Source organism: Podarcis gaigeae, assembly GCF_964106915.1.
Source record: "Podarcis gaigeae genome assembly, chromosome: 1".
Classification (NCBI taxonomy): domain Eukaryota; kingdom Metazoa; phylum Chordata; class Lepidosauria; order Squamata; family Lacertidae; genus Podarcis; species Podarcis gaigeae.
In genome coordinates, this window is record NC_139678.1 from 48,654,966 (window position 1) to 48,671,817 (window position 16,852).

A 16,852-nucleotide genomic window follows, 5' to 3' on the forward strand; every position below is an offset into this window, starting at 1 on the left:
ATGATTTGCTAGCCATTCTGAAAATAGTAATATTGAAGTGCAGGGTAAAGTAGAAGTGGAGGAGGAGTGATAGTCAAGTACATTGCACAACTAGGCTTAAGCAGGGGAGCACAGTGAACTTAAACAATATGATGCAATTTACACTGATACCTGAGATTAGATTGGAATAATTTTGTGGGTGATCTCAAAAGAGTCTGCTATGGTTAGGGTGGTGTCTCATAATGGAAGTGATGTGACACCTTGGTGAATCCAGGACTGAGGTGTTTTCTGTTGTTTCATATTTTATTTTCTGCATAAAAATAAATAAACCAATAATAAAAAGAGTCTATTTGGGAAGAGTTTACATAAAAGGTTGTGAGCAATCTTATGATTGATTTTGACATGCTAAGGATAATCATAATAAAGTTTGTGTGCTCATCAGGGCCTGCCAGCTATGAGGCAAGGTGAGGCAACTGCTTCAGGTGGCAGAATCCACAGGGACAGTAGATTCCGATGTAGGATCTTTATTCCCTGCCCCCTTGTTGCTGATGAAGATCTTCACTCACCCCTTCTTTCCTGGAGTGTGTGTGGGGCATTTTGTGGCTCACTTCTTTTTGTGGCCAAAAGTGTCTCAGGCCAGTCCTGGTGCATAACAGCACTACATTGGTGTAGGTATTTCCAAGGCCAAACCAACAGCTGCTATGGACCTCCTCCAGCAGAAGAGACACTATAAACATCTGCTGGCACGTAAGAAAAGGGAAGCCATTAAGAACACCTGAACTTGACTTATTCAGGCAGTTAAATCCAATGATTCAGCTACATTCTGACATATCACATCTAGCCCACAAGGCTATGGCCCAACCATGGTGGACTGTCACATCACCCCAGGGACCTGGGAGGCACACTTTCAGGAACTTTACTCGGACAGCTCTGCTGAAAATGGAAGAGCTAGCCAAATGATAGGAAATCCAGTGGGCTCCAGTGATGGTAACAGAGATTAAGAACTAGGTAGCTTAGCTAAGACTGGGGAGGGTTCCAGGGGAAGACCTAATCCCAGCAGAGGCCATTAAAAACAATTTGGACTTCTGGGCCCCCACTCTGGCTTCACTCTTGACCTGCATCGACACTCATGGTCAAGTCTCCAATGACTGGGGGCTTGCAATCATTGCCTCTATATATAAAAAGCTGATGAGATAAAACAAGATATATAGTCAACATCTATTTCTGTGTGTTCATTTCAGTGAGAATGCATACGTTATATATTACCGGTACCTGTAATCCAGAAACCCAATGGGCTGCTGCTGGATGGACAAAACAGTTTCTCCTCCAGCAGCAGATTGCATTGTCGGGCTTCAGAGGGAGGAAGAGAAGCCTTCAAGTTACACTATTCATACTCTTTTAAAAAGTGTGTTTAAGATAGCCCTTTCTATTTTTTAAATAAAAGCAGAAACATGGGCTCCAATTTGCAATGCACATCTGGTTCAGAAAGCAGGACCAGGCCAATTTCCTGCTAAAAATCACCCTCTAGTTGCTGTTTGTGTCATAAACCCACTTGCTTTACTCTGATAGTGAGACAGAAGTACATTAACAAGTAGAGGCTATAGATCAAATCCATATAGTACACTTTATTTAGAGGTTTTATGAAATAAGATAAATATAAATATCCTCCCCCTGCCTCCCCACAAAAGACTATTCAGTCTAGGGTCTAAAGTGACCTAGCTGTCTTTACCTCTGCAAGTATATTAAATATTTCCAGGCTGTTTGGGCTGGGATTCAGTCCTGTACTGGACTGGCAACTTCAGGTTGTACAATCAAAGGAGATTTGGATATGTTGCGTAACAAACCCACTTTCCCCCAAGACTGGATTTTTTTGCAATAAGTATAGTGTTGGGGAAATGCACTGGAAAGTGTGGGATAAAAATTGCTTGATGCAACATTCTACACCTCCCTCCAGATAAATCAGGATTAATGCTCAGTAAGCAGCCTGTCACTCTTGGTTCCTCCCAGCTATTAGCATTTGCCAACAGGTGGTGTCATAACTTTCAATTCTTGTAATTCGTTATTTCTAATCATGTGGCACTCCTCCCACACCTCTCACTGTTTTATATCTGTCAGTCAGTTGAGAAATTTTATTTGCAGAGGAGAAGTTTTCTACAATGTCAGCTCTCAGGTTTGGGTTTCTTTATTTCACTAGCTATCCTGTAGGCTTTATTAACTTGTTCTCAGAACCACAAGTAACATTTTGCATAGGCCACATGCATTTTTGTATGCCATACTGAACTACAAGAAGTAGACAAAACCAAGCAGGTTGCAGTCCTAACCCCACTTACCGGGGGGTAGGACTTACTTCTGAGTAGATTTGGTTAGGACTGTACAATGTGTAAATAATTTCTAACCTAATTTAATATTTGACTTTTTACTGCACTTTTATTATGCTGGAAGTTTCCCAGAGTGGGTGAGGTATAAGTAAGAAAATATTATTATTATTTAATATTCATTGAGGTTATGATTAATATTTCCTTGGCACACTGAAATGTTGTTGTTCTTTAGTCGTTTAGTCGTGTCCGACTCTTTGTGACCCCATGGACCAGAGCACGCCAGGCACTCCTGTCTTCCACTGCCTCCCGCAGTTTGGTCAAACTCATGCTGGTAGTTTCGAGAACACTGTCCAACCATCTTGTCCTCCGTCGTCCCCTTCTCCTTGTGCCCTCCATCTTTCCCAACATCAGGGTCTTTTCCAGGGAGTCTTCTCTTCTCATGAGGTGGCCAAAGTATTGGAGCCTCAGCTTCAGGATCTGTCCTTCCAGTGAGCACTCAGGGCTGATTTCCTTCAGAATGGATGCATTTGATCTTCTTGCAGTCCATGGGACTCTCATATCTACAATTATTGCATGCATTGTGTGGCCCCCTCTCCCTTTCCCCCTTTCTCATTAATATGCTCAATTGGGCTCTAGCGCTTTGGGGAGATTTGTTTCAGCCCTCCCTAGTGACATTCTGAAGGCTAAACTAAAAAAAGTTGCTAGGAACCTTTGGGTGAAGCCATGCGCTTTAAATGTATGGTGCAGATGTGACCTTAGGCTGCAATTGTGAGAGAAAGCCTTACTGAACTTAATGGGTATTATTTCTATTATTTCTGCAATTGTGCTACTGAATATTTCCCTGGCTCCCTGTTGTTATGTATTATCTGCTGTCTCTTTTGTCTGTATTGTCGCACACACCCCAATTTTTGAGCAGCAATACATTCCAGGGAGTCTGGTGCTTATCCAGGGTTTGGCTTTCTAGGAAGAAATGTTATGAATTGGGGTGAGGAGGGCAGTCCCCTTCCAGACCTGCAATCCTGTATCCAGGGCTGGTCATTAAGTGGCCACCTAGGGCACAGACTTCAGGGGGACACAGTACTGACCTTTGAGGGGCAGTTTTATATAGGTGAGTTTTTGTAATATTGTATCTTATAAATTTCTGATAATCTTATTTTTTCCCCACAAGACATCTGCTTTTGAAAATTGAAATTAGTAGTTTTGTGCAAGTAGTTCAACCTAGGGTGCAAAATAACTTAGCACTGGTTACTGCCTGTTTCTGTGAGGGAATGCAGAAGGCAAAGGTTGCCAAACCACTTGCTTTGTCAAGGGAATAGCTTTCGCTGGCTAGTTAGGTGGTACCATTTAGCATAGCCAAAGAAGTTGCTCTGTGCCATAGAAACCAGCCTTTCCCCTCGCCTGGCTGGTAAGTAGAAGAACAACAGCAGAGTAGTGTGAGGGAGCAGGAAGCTGGGAAACAGAGACATTACTTGCTCTGTGCTGGACTTTGGGGCTTCCCTAGAAACCATAACAAGATCTATGGGGTTGCTAATCCTGTGAGTGGCTCCATCTTATGCTCTAGTTGTATATGCATATGTGCCAATAAAACCATATATCCTAACAGCACCAACAGTCTCCATTGGCCTTCACTCCAAGGATGCAAATCCCTGGGAAGCACAGGCACCTCTGGAGTCTCTCACTGCTCAGAGATTGGGGTGGTATGTAACAGAAAGTTAATGGCTATTGAGCTGTAGGATATACTATTTTCTTTATGCATATATACAGCCTGAGCATAGGATGGCATGGCTCACAGCATCAACACTCCAACAGATCTTGCCTCTCCATGAGGTTCTTAGCCCCCACCATTCTGCTGCATATCCTTGGATTCAGCACAGCCTACGGAGTCTAGCTCAGACAAACCTCAAATACCAAAACTAACATCCTTTTTCTTTTCCTTCCTAGCATAGCATGGCATCCAGCCAGGTAAGAAGGACGTGGGAATACCTACCTGCTCTTTGAAGCATCTACGGTGGTCATTATGGCAACACATCATTATGGCAACACAACAAAGCCATTCTGATCCTGATTGATTGATTATTGTTGTCATCGCTACTTATTATCTGCCCTACACCTTAAGGTCCCGGGGATGGGCGTGGCTTACGACATTTAAAATGCAATTATTGCACAATATTAAAAACAGATCGAAACAACTTATTTAACCAAGGAACAGGTTTGACTGGTTCACCAGGTTTCCTCTTGTAGAGTATAACGTCACAGACGAAAAATCGCAGGCCTGCAAGAGATCCATAGATATCATCCAGACTCATCTCCCAAACCAGTAGCAATATTGTTTCTTCAGATTTTTGCTTAATTGGTGTTATATTTTTTTCATTTAAAGGGATTTTTTACCATGCTCTTCCGTCAAAAAGGCTCGCTGGGTGTCTTAGAAAGGAAAGTCTCTGTTCTCTGGCATAGAATCTGAGGGTGCCCCCAGATTACTTTGTGGGAAAGGAGTCAAGCGCATTCTGGAACTTTAAAATTCTACAGTCTAAATCCAGCTGCTCATTGTTGTTATATTTTTAAACAGACTTTTTGTGGTTTGGAAAGTGATGTGGGAATGCATGAGCCAGAGAAGCAGGTTAAAGGATAGAATCACAGAATTGTAGAGTTGGGAGGGATGATGAGGGTCCTCTATTCCAACCCCTGCAAGCCGGAATCTTTTGCCCAATGTGGGGTTCAAATCCACGACCCTGACATTAATAGTCTCATGCTCTAGCATCTGAGCTACCCAGAGGAGCAGGCCAAGAGAAAACCTCTATACATACCAAAGTAACATTTACGGCTGCGCTCTCTTATGTTTTAGGAAGTGGTTTGCAGGAGGAGTATGCACATCAACCGCTCGGCTGGATGGAAAGGTGGCCGTGGTCACAGGGGCTAACACTGGCATAGGGAAGGAAACTGCCAAGGACCTCGCACGAAGAGGCAAGTTGTCTGTCCCATTCATCATCCACCACATGCCACTCAACCATACCGAATTGAGTGGGACATCTCTGAATTACAGAAGCCATCCTGTTTTTTGGTCCAGTACTCTGCTGTGAGTCAGCTCGTTTGTGCCAGACCAAAAGACACTCTTTTTTGTTTTATTTTGTTTTTTGTTTCATGCTCTCCTGCAAATTGGCTCTCTCACACCAGAGCGCTGGACCAAAAGACACTGGTTCCCATGAGAGCACCCCTATTTTCATCAGACGGGTGTTGCAGAGTATGCCACCATCAGGGTTTAAATGAATAAAGGCTGCCTTAACCATTTTTGAGTGAACAAGCAAATTTATAAGTGCCTTAACTCTTTCCTTAAACAGAGGGGTTCTGTTTTTTGTTTTTTTTTCATTTTTCAAAGGAAATTCACTGAATTACATAAGCCCCCTGAAGGAGAGGAGGCATGTTGGTTTTTTTTAAAAAACACACACACGCCACAAGGGCTCTGCAATAGCAGCTGCACTTTAATATGTAAGCTGCCATATCTGTTTTAACTATATATTTCCCCTTTGGCTCTAAAAGCATACTTGGCATACAGTGTAGTTCTTAGCCACACTTCTCTGTATTCACTTTTTCTATACAATAAATAATTTTAGAAACCTCTATCATGCCACTTTCCTTAGGCTGCAACCTTACACATTTACACACTGGAAGTAAGTCCAATTGAAGCAAATGGTCATTACTGCTGAGTAGACATGTCTAGGAGTACACAGTTGTTGCTTTAAAAGGCCAAACAATGTGATCCACATGTAATTCTTTACCACAGGGATGAGGGGCCAGTGGCCTTCCAGATGTTGCTGGACTTCCACTACTCCTCAGCATGGCCAGTGGTCAGGGGTGATGAGAGCTGTAGTCCAGCCCTTCTGAATGTGCCCTCAATGGTGGATTTGTTTTTTTAAAAAATATTTTTTTAAAATATTTATTAAGATTTTCAAATTCAAATGCATTAATAATAAACAACATTATTTATATCATAACATAATTTCATCACTTCTTTGGACTCCCTCACGTCTCCCGCTCTCACTTGCATCATTAAAAAAGGTTTTTCTAAGCAAATTACCATCTTGTTTACAATCTTATATCCGCTCATTTAAGTAGAATCTAGCAGTTCTCCAAAAGATTTATATTTTCCTTAATCTCACTTATCGTCAAATTCGGATCTAATTCAGTGGTAGGCAATTATTTATGATCTAGCATCCTTCTTAACATTCAACCAAATTACAATATTTTTGTAGATAGATCTTAAATTTCTTCCAGTCTTCTTCAACCCTCTCTTCTCCCAGGTCTCGGATTCTGCCAGTCATCTCGGCCAGTTGCATATAGTCCATCAGCTGCATCTGCCACTCTTCCAGCGTGGGTAGATCTTGAGTTTTCCAGCTCTTAGCGATGAGTATCCTTGCTGCCGTTGTTGCATACATAAAGAATGTTCGGTCTTTCTTTAACACCTTCTGGCCGACAATGCCCAGAAGGAAGGCTTCTGGTTTCTTAGTAAAGGTATACTTGAACACCTTTTTCAACTCATTATATATCATTTCCCAGAAGGCCTTCACTTTAGGGCAAGTCCACCAGAGGTGAAAGAATGTTCCTTCATTTTCTTTACATTTCCAACATTTATTATCAGACAAATGGTATATTTTGGCAAGTTTAACTGGGGTCATGTACCATCTATATATCATTTTCATTACATTTTCCTTCAGAGCATTACATGCAGTGAAGTTCAGCCCAGTGGTCCACAACCTTTCCCAGTCCTCAAACATAATGTTATGCCCAATGTCCTGAGCCCACTTTATCATAGCCGATTTAACCATTTCGTCTTGTGTATTCCATTTTAACAGCAGGTTATACATTCTTGATAATACCTTAGTCTTTGGTTCTAACAATTCTGTTTCCAACTTCGATTTCTCCACCTGGAACCCTAACTTTTTATCATTTTTAAAGACTTCTTTAATCTGAGCGTAGTGTAACCAGTCTCGCACTTTATCCTTCATTTTCTCGAAAACTCTGCAATTTCCAATTGTCTCCATCTTTTTCTAATATTTCCCAATATTTTGGCCATTTGGCCTCCATATTGGGTCTTTTTCGGGCCTTAGCTTCCAGAGGTGAAAGCCACCTCGGAGTTTTATTTTCCAATAAGTCTTTGTATTTTATCCAGACATTAAATACTGCTTTCCTGACAATATGGTTCTTAAAGGCCTTATTGCTCTTAACCTTATCGTACCATAGGTATGCATGCCAACCAAAAGCATTATTAAAACCTTCCAAGTTCAATACATCAGTGTCTTCGAGAAGTAGCCAGTCTTTTAGCCAGCAGAAAGCTGCGGCTTCATAATACAACTTTAAGTCTGGCAGGGCAAAGCCCCCTCTTTCTTTCGCATCAGTTAATATCTTAAACTTAATTCTGGGCTTTTTGCCCTGCCAGACAAATTTAGAAATGTCTCTCTGCCACTGCAGAGAGGGTGGAATGAACATTTGACTGCGTCCCATTGGAACTGCAGTATCTATATATTTAATTAACCATGGTTTAGCGTTATATCTGAATACAGCCATTACATTTGGGGTAAGGGGAGGTGTATTTATTACTATGAATGTATGTATTCTTTAATTCTATCCCCTAAAATAACTTTAACCAAAGGTGATTTCCATTTTTAGAAATACATTCAAGTGTATTTTTCTTGTTCATAGTAATGGTCACCGTATTTTTCGCCTTATAGGACGCACCTAGGTTTTTTTTGGGGGGGAATAAAGAAAAAAAATTATCCCCCCCCCAGCTGCGGCTTCAGCACGCCCCGCGCTCCAGACAGCAGGCTGCTATCCGCAGCCTAGGGAGCCCTGCAGGAACTCCCATAGGGCTCTATAGGCTGTGGATATCTGCCCGAAGAAGGGGCGCTCTGCTTCAGCGCACCCCACGCTCCCGGCAGCAAGCTGCTATCCGCGGGCTCCCCAGGCTTGCTGACAGCTTCCTGAAGCCTGGAGAGCGAGAGGGGTCGGTATGCACCGACCCCTCTCGCTCTCCAAGCTTCAGCGAAAGCCTGCATTCGCCCCATAGGACGCACACAGATTTCCCCTTCATTTTTGGAGGGGAAAAAGTGCGTCCTATAGGACGAAAAATACGGTAATTAGACAAGGGCAACTATTTCAAATGCTTGAGGTGAGCTTAAAAAAGCTGAGTATTACTCCCCTCCCACAATGATTCACAATTCATTGCTGCCTATAACATCTGCTGGCAAAAGGGCTTTTACATATATTTATATTTATATTTACATATTCATATTGTAGAATTTTTATATTATTTTATATTTTGTTCCGTTGAAAGAAATTAGTCTAGAAAGACAGGACCAAGTTTAGAAACAGCTTGTTTGTCTTATTCCTCTTTTCTATTAATTTCCCTTTTGAAGGTGGTCGTGTCATCCTTGCCTGCAGAGATATAGCAAAAGGGGAAGCAGCAGCCCGTGAAATTATAGCCGAAACAGGGAATCAACAAGTTATTGTGAAAAAACTGGACCTGTCTGATAGCAAATCTATACGGGCATTTGCAGAAGATTTCCTAAAAGGTATGACTGACTAAAAGTTGGCACCTGTGTAGTTACTGCATAGTTTAATTACTAGGTGGTCTTGGTCCTAGATATAATCTATGTGGAGTCAAGAGTTTCATAGGTTTTGTTTAAAATAGAGAGGTATTTGTCTGGCCTCCCTATGTGTTCTTTAAACCAGGGATCAATAACCATTTTAGACCAGGAGGCACATTTTGAATTTTGAGAGAGTGCTGACTGCTCCAGTCACAAAATTGCTGTAATGGGGGCCATGGCTTAACACAATATGGCTGCCATAGCATAACACAAAAGAAAAGAGAGAACAGTCATTGCTGATTTTCCACCCTTACCCCACCCTTGGACATCCTCATGCTTAGCACAGGAAGTCATCTATGTCCTGCTGGTCCTGATTGTAGTGACACAGCTGTTAAAGGCAAAAGATTCCTGATTTCTCCATTTCTAAACAAAGCGAAGGCTGACATCCTGTAGCCGTTTACCTGGTGTTATAAGTGACAAAACTGCTCCTTTCCCCTTATGGGGTACCCAAGAGCCCATATAGAGTCCTTTCGTAGGTTCTCTATCAGTAGGAGAAAATAATAGAGACCAGCCAGAGAATATTGAGAAGCAAAGCAGCTAGTAAGCCTGATCTTTATTGACTGTTGCAACAGGGTGCTCCCCCACACACAGGAGAGAAGAGGAGAATCCAGAACAAAGGTGTGTCCGCCCTTATATAGACATTTTAGATTGCCCGCCCCGGAGTCCAAGACCACCCCCAGAAACATCATACATACATCACAGAAGGGGTGTAGCCCAAGACCACCCCCCAGATACATCATACCTACATCACACAAAAGGCGGTCTACAACAAACCTGAATGAATTGTTTATCTCCTGGCAATCTACCAGATTGCATTATCTGAGTTTTGGCCACTCTTTTGTTATTATAACTACTTAATTCCTGAATCTAGGGCACAGGCTCACACCCTGTTCATATCTTGAATGTGCTGTGAATTCTTAATAAGTACTTGGACATTAGCTTCTGCACAGCAGCAGACATGCCTGAGCCGTTTTGCAAATTTAACATTTTATATTTGCCATTTGAGGAGGGAATTATTTAACACCAACCTGCATTTATTGTGTAATATTTACAGAAAATAACTTTTAGCAGGTACCTAATCTTGGATGAGTCCACTACAGAAAAGACGCATCCTAGTTGTTAGGAAAAAAGAAGTTCAACCTATGGAGATTCCAAGAACTCCTAGAAAATAAGACAGAAGCAGGAAAAGTACAGTAAAGGGGAGAGGTAGACAGAAACTTTTAATGACCTCAGGGATTTCTTTTGCCTGGTATCCAAACAACTTACTTTACAGTCACCACACTGACTTTACTAATTGGCCTAAAACACTGGCAGGTGGGAGCAGCTAAGCTGATTCATTTCACAGAAATCACTTAGAAGGGAATCTGCACATTTTGCTTCATAACTTTCCTTCTAAGAGGGCTAGAGACTTAATTTTTTTAATAGAAGCTTAGAGTCTAAGGAACCCGCCTGAGGGCACCAAAAAAGGTCTTGTGCCTGCTTGGCGATCTCCACTTTAAACCTTCCATGACAATGTTCTTGTATTTAAGAGGAGCTAACCTTTTGCTTGGAAGCTTTCCCTTGAACCTTTCTGGCACTTTGAAGCAGGAGATGGATCATTCCACAGCTTCCATTTGAATTTTGAGATGTCTTATATAAAACACCTGGCAATGTTAACTGTCAGAGACATGGTAGTTGGACCTTAGGTATGACCCAGAATAGCTATTCTTATAATTGTCTCATTGTACTCTTGGACACTCTTACTTGTAGGTCTGATTAAAAGGATGATATGCTTTTGAGTAAACACATTTAAGCATGTATGCTACATTTTGCCTGAAAAGGTAATTATGTGTTTGTGTGTGTGTGTGTAGGAATGACTGTTCAGCTCCTTAGATATAATAAATCCTTCTAATGATAGCAGTGTACTATCCAAAACATGTGTCACTCAGAATGGACACAGGATATATTATATATTTAGCTAACAATAAAGATTTAGAGATAATTTTTAAATAAATAATAGTCCGTGAAAGTGGACTACTACAATTGCCAAAACCCATTCAAAATGGGTATGCATGCACTCAGATAATTGCTTACTTGAGCAATAAGGATACATATAATATTCACTGGAAATTAGTCTGAGGTAATAGGCCATTCATACAATCCATATCTTTCCCACTAGTGCTTCCATTTACAGTGGTACCTTGGTTAAGTACTTAATTCGTTCCGGAGGTCCTTTCTTAACCTGAAACTGTTCTTAACCTGAAGCACCACTTTAGCTAATGGGGCTTCCCGCTGCTGCCGCACCGCCAGAGCACTATTTCTGTTCTCTTCCTGAAGCAAAGTTCTTAACCCGAGGTACTATTTCTAGGTTAGCGGAGTCTGTAACCTGAAGCATATGTAACCTGAGGTCTATGCAACCTGAGGTACCACTGTATTTATTTATCCTGTCATGTGGTCCGATGGTGGTATCTCACTATTTATTTACCTAAATTAGTAGGAGAACTTGGCAAGAACCATCAACCCTCTGTCTGATAGACGTTTGAATTTCCTCCACCTGTCGGTCCCGTTGGGTAAACTGTAAAGCTTTTCTGTAGACTGAGTAACACAGTCTAATTTAGTATTTGCTAATTATTTTAATCAATTTACAATACTGTACTACCTTGTTCCCAACATATATATTCACAATAACCTTAAATCATAGAATTGTAGAGTTCAAAGGGATCATGGGGGTCATCTAGACCAACCCCTGGAAAGCAGGAATGTCAAATGAAGCATCCATGACAGATAGGTGGCCATGTAACCAAATACTAGTTACGATAAGAGCCTTGCTCCTTAAAACATCTCAATCTTCTTATCTTTGGTATTTTCTGCTTAATACCCAATCTCGGCCATTATTTCCTGTAGAGGAGAAGAAGCTCCATATCCTCATTAACAATGCAGGAGTGATGATGGTTCCCTATTCCAAGACTGCTGATGGTTTTGAAATGCATATTGGAGTCAATCACCTTGGTAAGATCATGAGACATCGATGTGATAAATGGATATATTACCTGGCTTCTCTTTGCCTTTGCTTATCTTCCCTGCTCTTTCCCCACCAGATTTCACAGATTATTCCTGTATTTGTAAACCTGAATTTATACAGGAAAAGCATAGAGACAGGCGTTGTTGAGGGTAACACCATGAGGATTACGTACACAAATTAAATTTGAACGCAAAAAGTTATAGACACACTGTAAACTCCAGTATGGACAGGCCCCAAGTCACAGTCCCCTGGAGATTTAATTAAATTATTTATACTGTGCTCATCTTGGTTGAATTTCATATATTCATTTGAACGAACCAGCCAATTTTTTGGTTATCTATTTCTAGTTGATTTATAGTACAGTAAAATTAATGTCATTTTGTTTGATTTTATAAAAATAAAGTGTTTACATTATTGTGAGTACTATTTTTATTCTAAAGGTTAGTTTTACATTATACATATGTGTGCCCATAAGCTCTAGAAAAAGGTAAAGGTAAAGGACCCCTGACAGTTACTGTAAGTCCAGTCACAGACGACTCTGGAGTTGCGGTGCTCATCTCGCTTTACAGGCCGAGGGAGCAGACGTTTGTCCTCAGACAGTTTTTCAGTTTTATGTGGCCAGCATGACTAAGCCGCTTCTGGTGAAACCAGAGCAGCGCACGGAAATGCTGTTTACCTTCCCGCCAGAGCGGTACCTATTTATCTACTTGCACTTTGACATGCCTTTGAACTGCTAGGCTGGCAGGAGCTGGGACAGAGCAACGGGAGCTCACCCTGTCGCGGGGATTTGAACTGCCGACCTTCTGATCGGCAAGCCCAAGGCTCAGTGATTTACACCACAGCGTCAGCCACGTCCCTAAGCTCTAGTAAATAACTGTAAATCTCCTCTCCCTTTAGGGCATTTTCTCTTAACATTCCTGCTGCTGGACCGTTTGAAAGAGTCAGCCCCAGCTCGGATAGTGAATGTGTCTTCGCACCTCCATGCTTTTTGGCGGATAAACTTCAAGAACTTGCAGGGAGATAAATACTACAATGGGTTCCTGGCATACTGTCAAAGCAAACTGGCTAATGTTCTGTTTACCAGGGAGCTGGCTCGTAAATTGCAAGGTGAGCTTTAAGAATGAAATGCTAATGGCGCACAACCACTCATATGTACGTATATAATAGGGTTGCCCATAGCCAAAGCCTGGATGTGAGAGGAAGGGGGAAGTCACAGATTACTGAAAGGTTGCACGCATGAGAGACACCCCAATCTCCAAGCGGTGAGAGACTCTAGGGATACCAGCACTTACCCAGTGTTCAGCTTTCTTGGAAGGAGGTCAGTGGAGACTGTGGTGTCTTTAAGATATATGGTTTTATTTACACATACATACAATCTCAGCATTTGATGGAGGGGCTCATAGCATTAGCATAGCATAGATCTTGCTTCCTCATTTATTTGCTGTCAGCACAGAGGTAAACATGTTTCTCTCCCAGGTGCTGCAGCATCTCCCCACTTCCCCTCTCACTTGCAAGCAGCTTTCCAGCTCTCAGCTCCTTTGTTGTCCTTTTGCTTCTTTGTCACCTAGATGCATCTAATTTCAACATAGCTCATTCCTTTGAAGTGAAGCAGAGCACTACAGTGGCTGTCTGGTCTTTGAATTCAAAGAGCTTGCCTGACTGGCTCCCAACCTCCCCCAATCTCGTAACCATAGCTGGGTTGAAATTTAATGGAAGCATCAGAATGAAATGACTCTGCATTTAAAATTCCTTCTGGGAAAGCTATTAAAAGTATGATTTGGAGCCATGGGTAGAGAAAAGGTTATGCATCACCACATCACCTCTATGTTTCTCATTGCCCCAATGAGGAATTTTAAATATTGCACATTGAAAGGGGCCATTGGGCTAACCTGACATGCATTATGTAGGCGTTGGATGTCTAAATTGTCCTAATATTGTATCTTACCCATGCCATTGCCAGTGGCTTCTAATGTTATCTAAATTAAGGGTTTTCAGTGATTTATGAATCCACTTTCCACAGTCTCAAATGCTTCTTTATCCCCAAGGATGTTTCAGCCAAGCCATCTCACTGCTGTCTTTCCTCTCAGTTCAAACTCAAACTAGCTCTGATAAGTGTTGCTAGTTCCCAATCTGTGCTGAGCATTGCACTTCAAGACTGCAGGGAGAGAGGGAGATCCCCAGCCATCAAGACAGATTAACATTCTGTTCATTCCCGCCCCGCCCCCCTAAATATGTAAACCATTCATTTAGTATGCTATAACAGATTTCAATTTAAGAGATGTTAACTTTTTGCTGTTTTATTTATATTTTTTGTGTATTTTTTAAAACTGGCTTTGTTAAACCCTTGATACTAATTGAGTGCTGCACAAGGTTCTGTGCATTGCAATGATATTGTGTGTATTACAGTGAAAAGGCTGGCCAAATACTAGCTGCCTTACAGGGTACATGGGAACAATATTACTCCTTTCCTTTTGAACCTTTGGATTCATATATTTTGGTTGATATTTCTGCTTTATGCTTTTCTAGGCACTGGAGTTACTGTCAATGCTTTACATCCTGGTGCGGTTGATTCTGAATTGTCGCGTTACTCATATACGTCAGGAATTTCTAAATCGCTGTTTCGCTTCACGTTGAAGACACCAAAAGAAGGAGCTCAGACTAGTATTTACTGTGCAGTGGCAAAGGAACTGGAGTCAGTGAGTGGGCAATATTTCAGGTGGGTCTGGGATTGTGATTTGCAGTTGGAATACAGACATCTGGATTCAGCACATCTGGATAAAGTTTTCTGTGGTAATGCTCAGAGGTGCCCACATCAGACCCAGAAGGCAATATTAAAATGGCACATTGCACATTAAAAGAAAGAGATCATATGCAATAGCTCTAACTTAAAAATAGCAGTGTGGACATGGGTTGTGAGAAGTCTTTGCCTCTGGTACAGCAAACACAGTGCAATTGCTCCTTTGAACTATTAAAGGTAAAGGTAAAGGACCCCTGCCAGTTAAGTCCAGTCATGAACGACTCTGGGGTTTTGACGCTCATCTCGCTTTACTGGCCAAGGGAGCCGACGTTTGTCCGCAGACAGTTTTTCCAGATCATGTGGCCAGCATGACTAAGCTGCTGCTGGTGAAACCAGAGCAGCGCATGGAAACGCCATTTACCTTCCCTGACAGAGTGGTACCTATTTATCTACTTACACTTTGACATGCTTTTGAACTGCTAGGTTGGCAGGAGCTGGGACCGAGCAACGCGGGGATTTGTCCTAGGCCCTAGGCTCAGTGGTTTGGACCACAGCGCCACCCACATCCCATCTTCAAACTATACAGAAGCTATACAGAAATAACAAAGCTATTATCAGGAACATCCAGACAGAACAAAAGCCCTTTTCATACATAGTCAATTGGGGGGGGGGGGTCATATACCAAAATTTGCCCCTTACCTTTTCAACGGTGGGCAGGACAGCTTCTTTATCTTGTGAACTGCCCTGAGTTTTTCGGATGAAGGGCAGTATATAAATTTAATAAACAACACCAACAATAATTCATTATTATTATTTTTGTAACTTGAGAAATGACAAGCAGTTTGCTGTCAGTGGGCTGGCCACTAATTCCTTCACTCTCAAATGATTCAGATGCAGCTTCAGTTGGGGGGGAGCAAGCTGCAACAAAGCCATAGTGTCTCCTTATCGGCAACCACGATGTTTTGTGGCAACTGTCTCAGGCACCAATGACTGCAAAAATTAGGCAAAGTGCAGTGCCCCATACAAAAACAAATAAAACATCCCCTTTGTTCAGGAGTTTGAATTTGCTCTGATATGATCACTCAGTTAATAGGTTTGGCTATTCCTCATCTTGCTTGTCAACCCTATTGAATTGTCTGAGACTTACTTCTCAGTAAACATGTATAGGGGTAACCTTAGCCCACTGTTGTCCATAAACCCAATTTGCTATCATATTGATTTGGGAAATACGCTCAATGTTTAATCAGAATTCTGATTCTTTGATGGTTTTGAATGGCTTAACAAATGATTAACAAAGTGCCTAATGAATATTTATTTTTTTCTTTCTACAGTGACTGTAGACCAGCCTGGGTTGCTCCTCAGGCTTGTAACAAAGAGACCGCAAAAAAGCTCTGGCAAGTCAGCTGTGAGCTGATGGGAATCCAGTGGGAGTGAACTGGGATGGGTCTGTGGTTGACATTCGTAGACAGAATGTGAAGGCAACCAGAACAAAATAAACTATCCTTATCTTCTCATGTGTAGATGTCAGTGTCTATCAGGCACTTTATAAACATAGATTGTATATTAATAAAATATGTTCCAATCAACACTGAGTTCTACTCTTTGGTGACCTGAAGGCAGTGATACTTAGCTGCAAACACATAACTGCTTCCCTGGGGGGGGAGGGAGTGAATCTACCCTAATTGGTTTGTGATATAACTTTCACATGTAAACCTGTTAGATTGGTTGGATTTTGAGAAATTATCCCTACATAGAGGAGGGCAAAAGTATTATTTTTTTATATGCTGAGTCAGAATCTTCTTCCTTCACTTCACATTGAAAACTCTTTTTAAAAAACCCACAAAACACTGCACGCATTATCTGAAAATGGAAGTCTATAGTCACATCCACACCAAACATTTAAAGCATTTTGACAGTCATGGCTCCCCACAAATTATCCTAAGAACTGTAGTTTACCCCGCAAGCTACAATTCCCAGCACCCTTAAAATTACAGTTCTCAGGATTCTTTGAGGAAAGCCAAGCTTAGGGTTGAACCAGTGAAGGCGGTGAAGGTCCTGTGTGAGTGCCTGGAGGCGGTTGGAGGATGGATAGCGGCTAACTGTGAAGGGAAACAGGGTTATCCCAAACAGCCCTAAAAACTGTTTGTGAATTCTCCCCCCCCAGCCAGGCCTTGCCTCA

The 16,852-nt window shown here is 41.7% G+C and overlaps 1 protein-coding gene across 2 annotated transcripts; it reads left to right on the forward strand.

Annotated features, from left to right (window-relative positions):
- The first annotated feature begins 2,020 nt into the window (after nucleotides 1-2,020).
- Nucleotides 2,021-16,259, forward strand: LOC310848574 (retinol dehydrogenase 12-like). Of its 2 annotated transcripts, XM_083747804.1 has the most exons (8): nucleotides 2,061-2,149; nucleotides 4,239-4,259; nucleotides 5,140-5,258; nucleotides 8,705-8,860; nucleotides 11,819-11,923; nucleotides 12,834-13,043; nucleotides 14,463-14,652; nucleotides 16,005-16,259. In XM_083747804.1, exons 1-8 carry the CDS (start codon nucleotides 2,136-2,138, stop codon nucleotides 16,105-16,107), a joined length of 918 nt encoding a protein of 305 aa, XP_083603930.1. In that variant the 5' UTR covers nucleotides 2,061-2,135; the 3' UTR covers nucleotides 16,108-16,259. The 2 variants fall into 2 exon arrangements, with proteins under 2 accessions (XP_083603931.1, XP_083603930.1); XM_083747805.1 differs by lacking the exon at nucleotides 4,239-4,259 and having other exon boundaries at nucleotides 2,021-2,149.
- The last annotated feature ends 593 nt before the right edge of the window (nucleotides 16,260-16,852 follow it).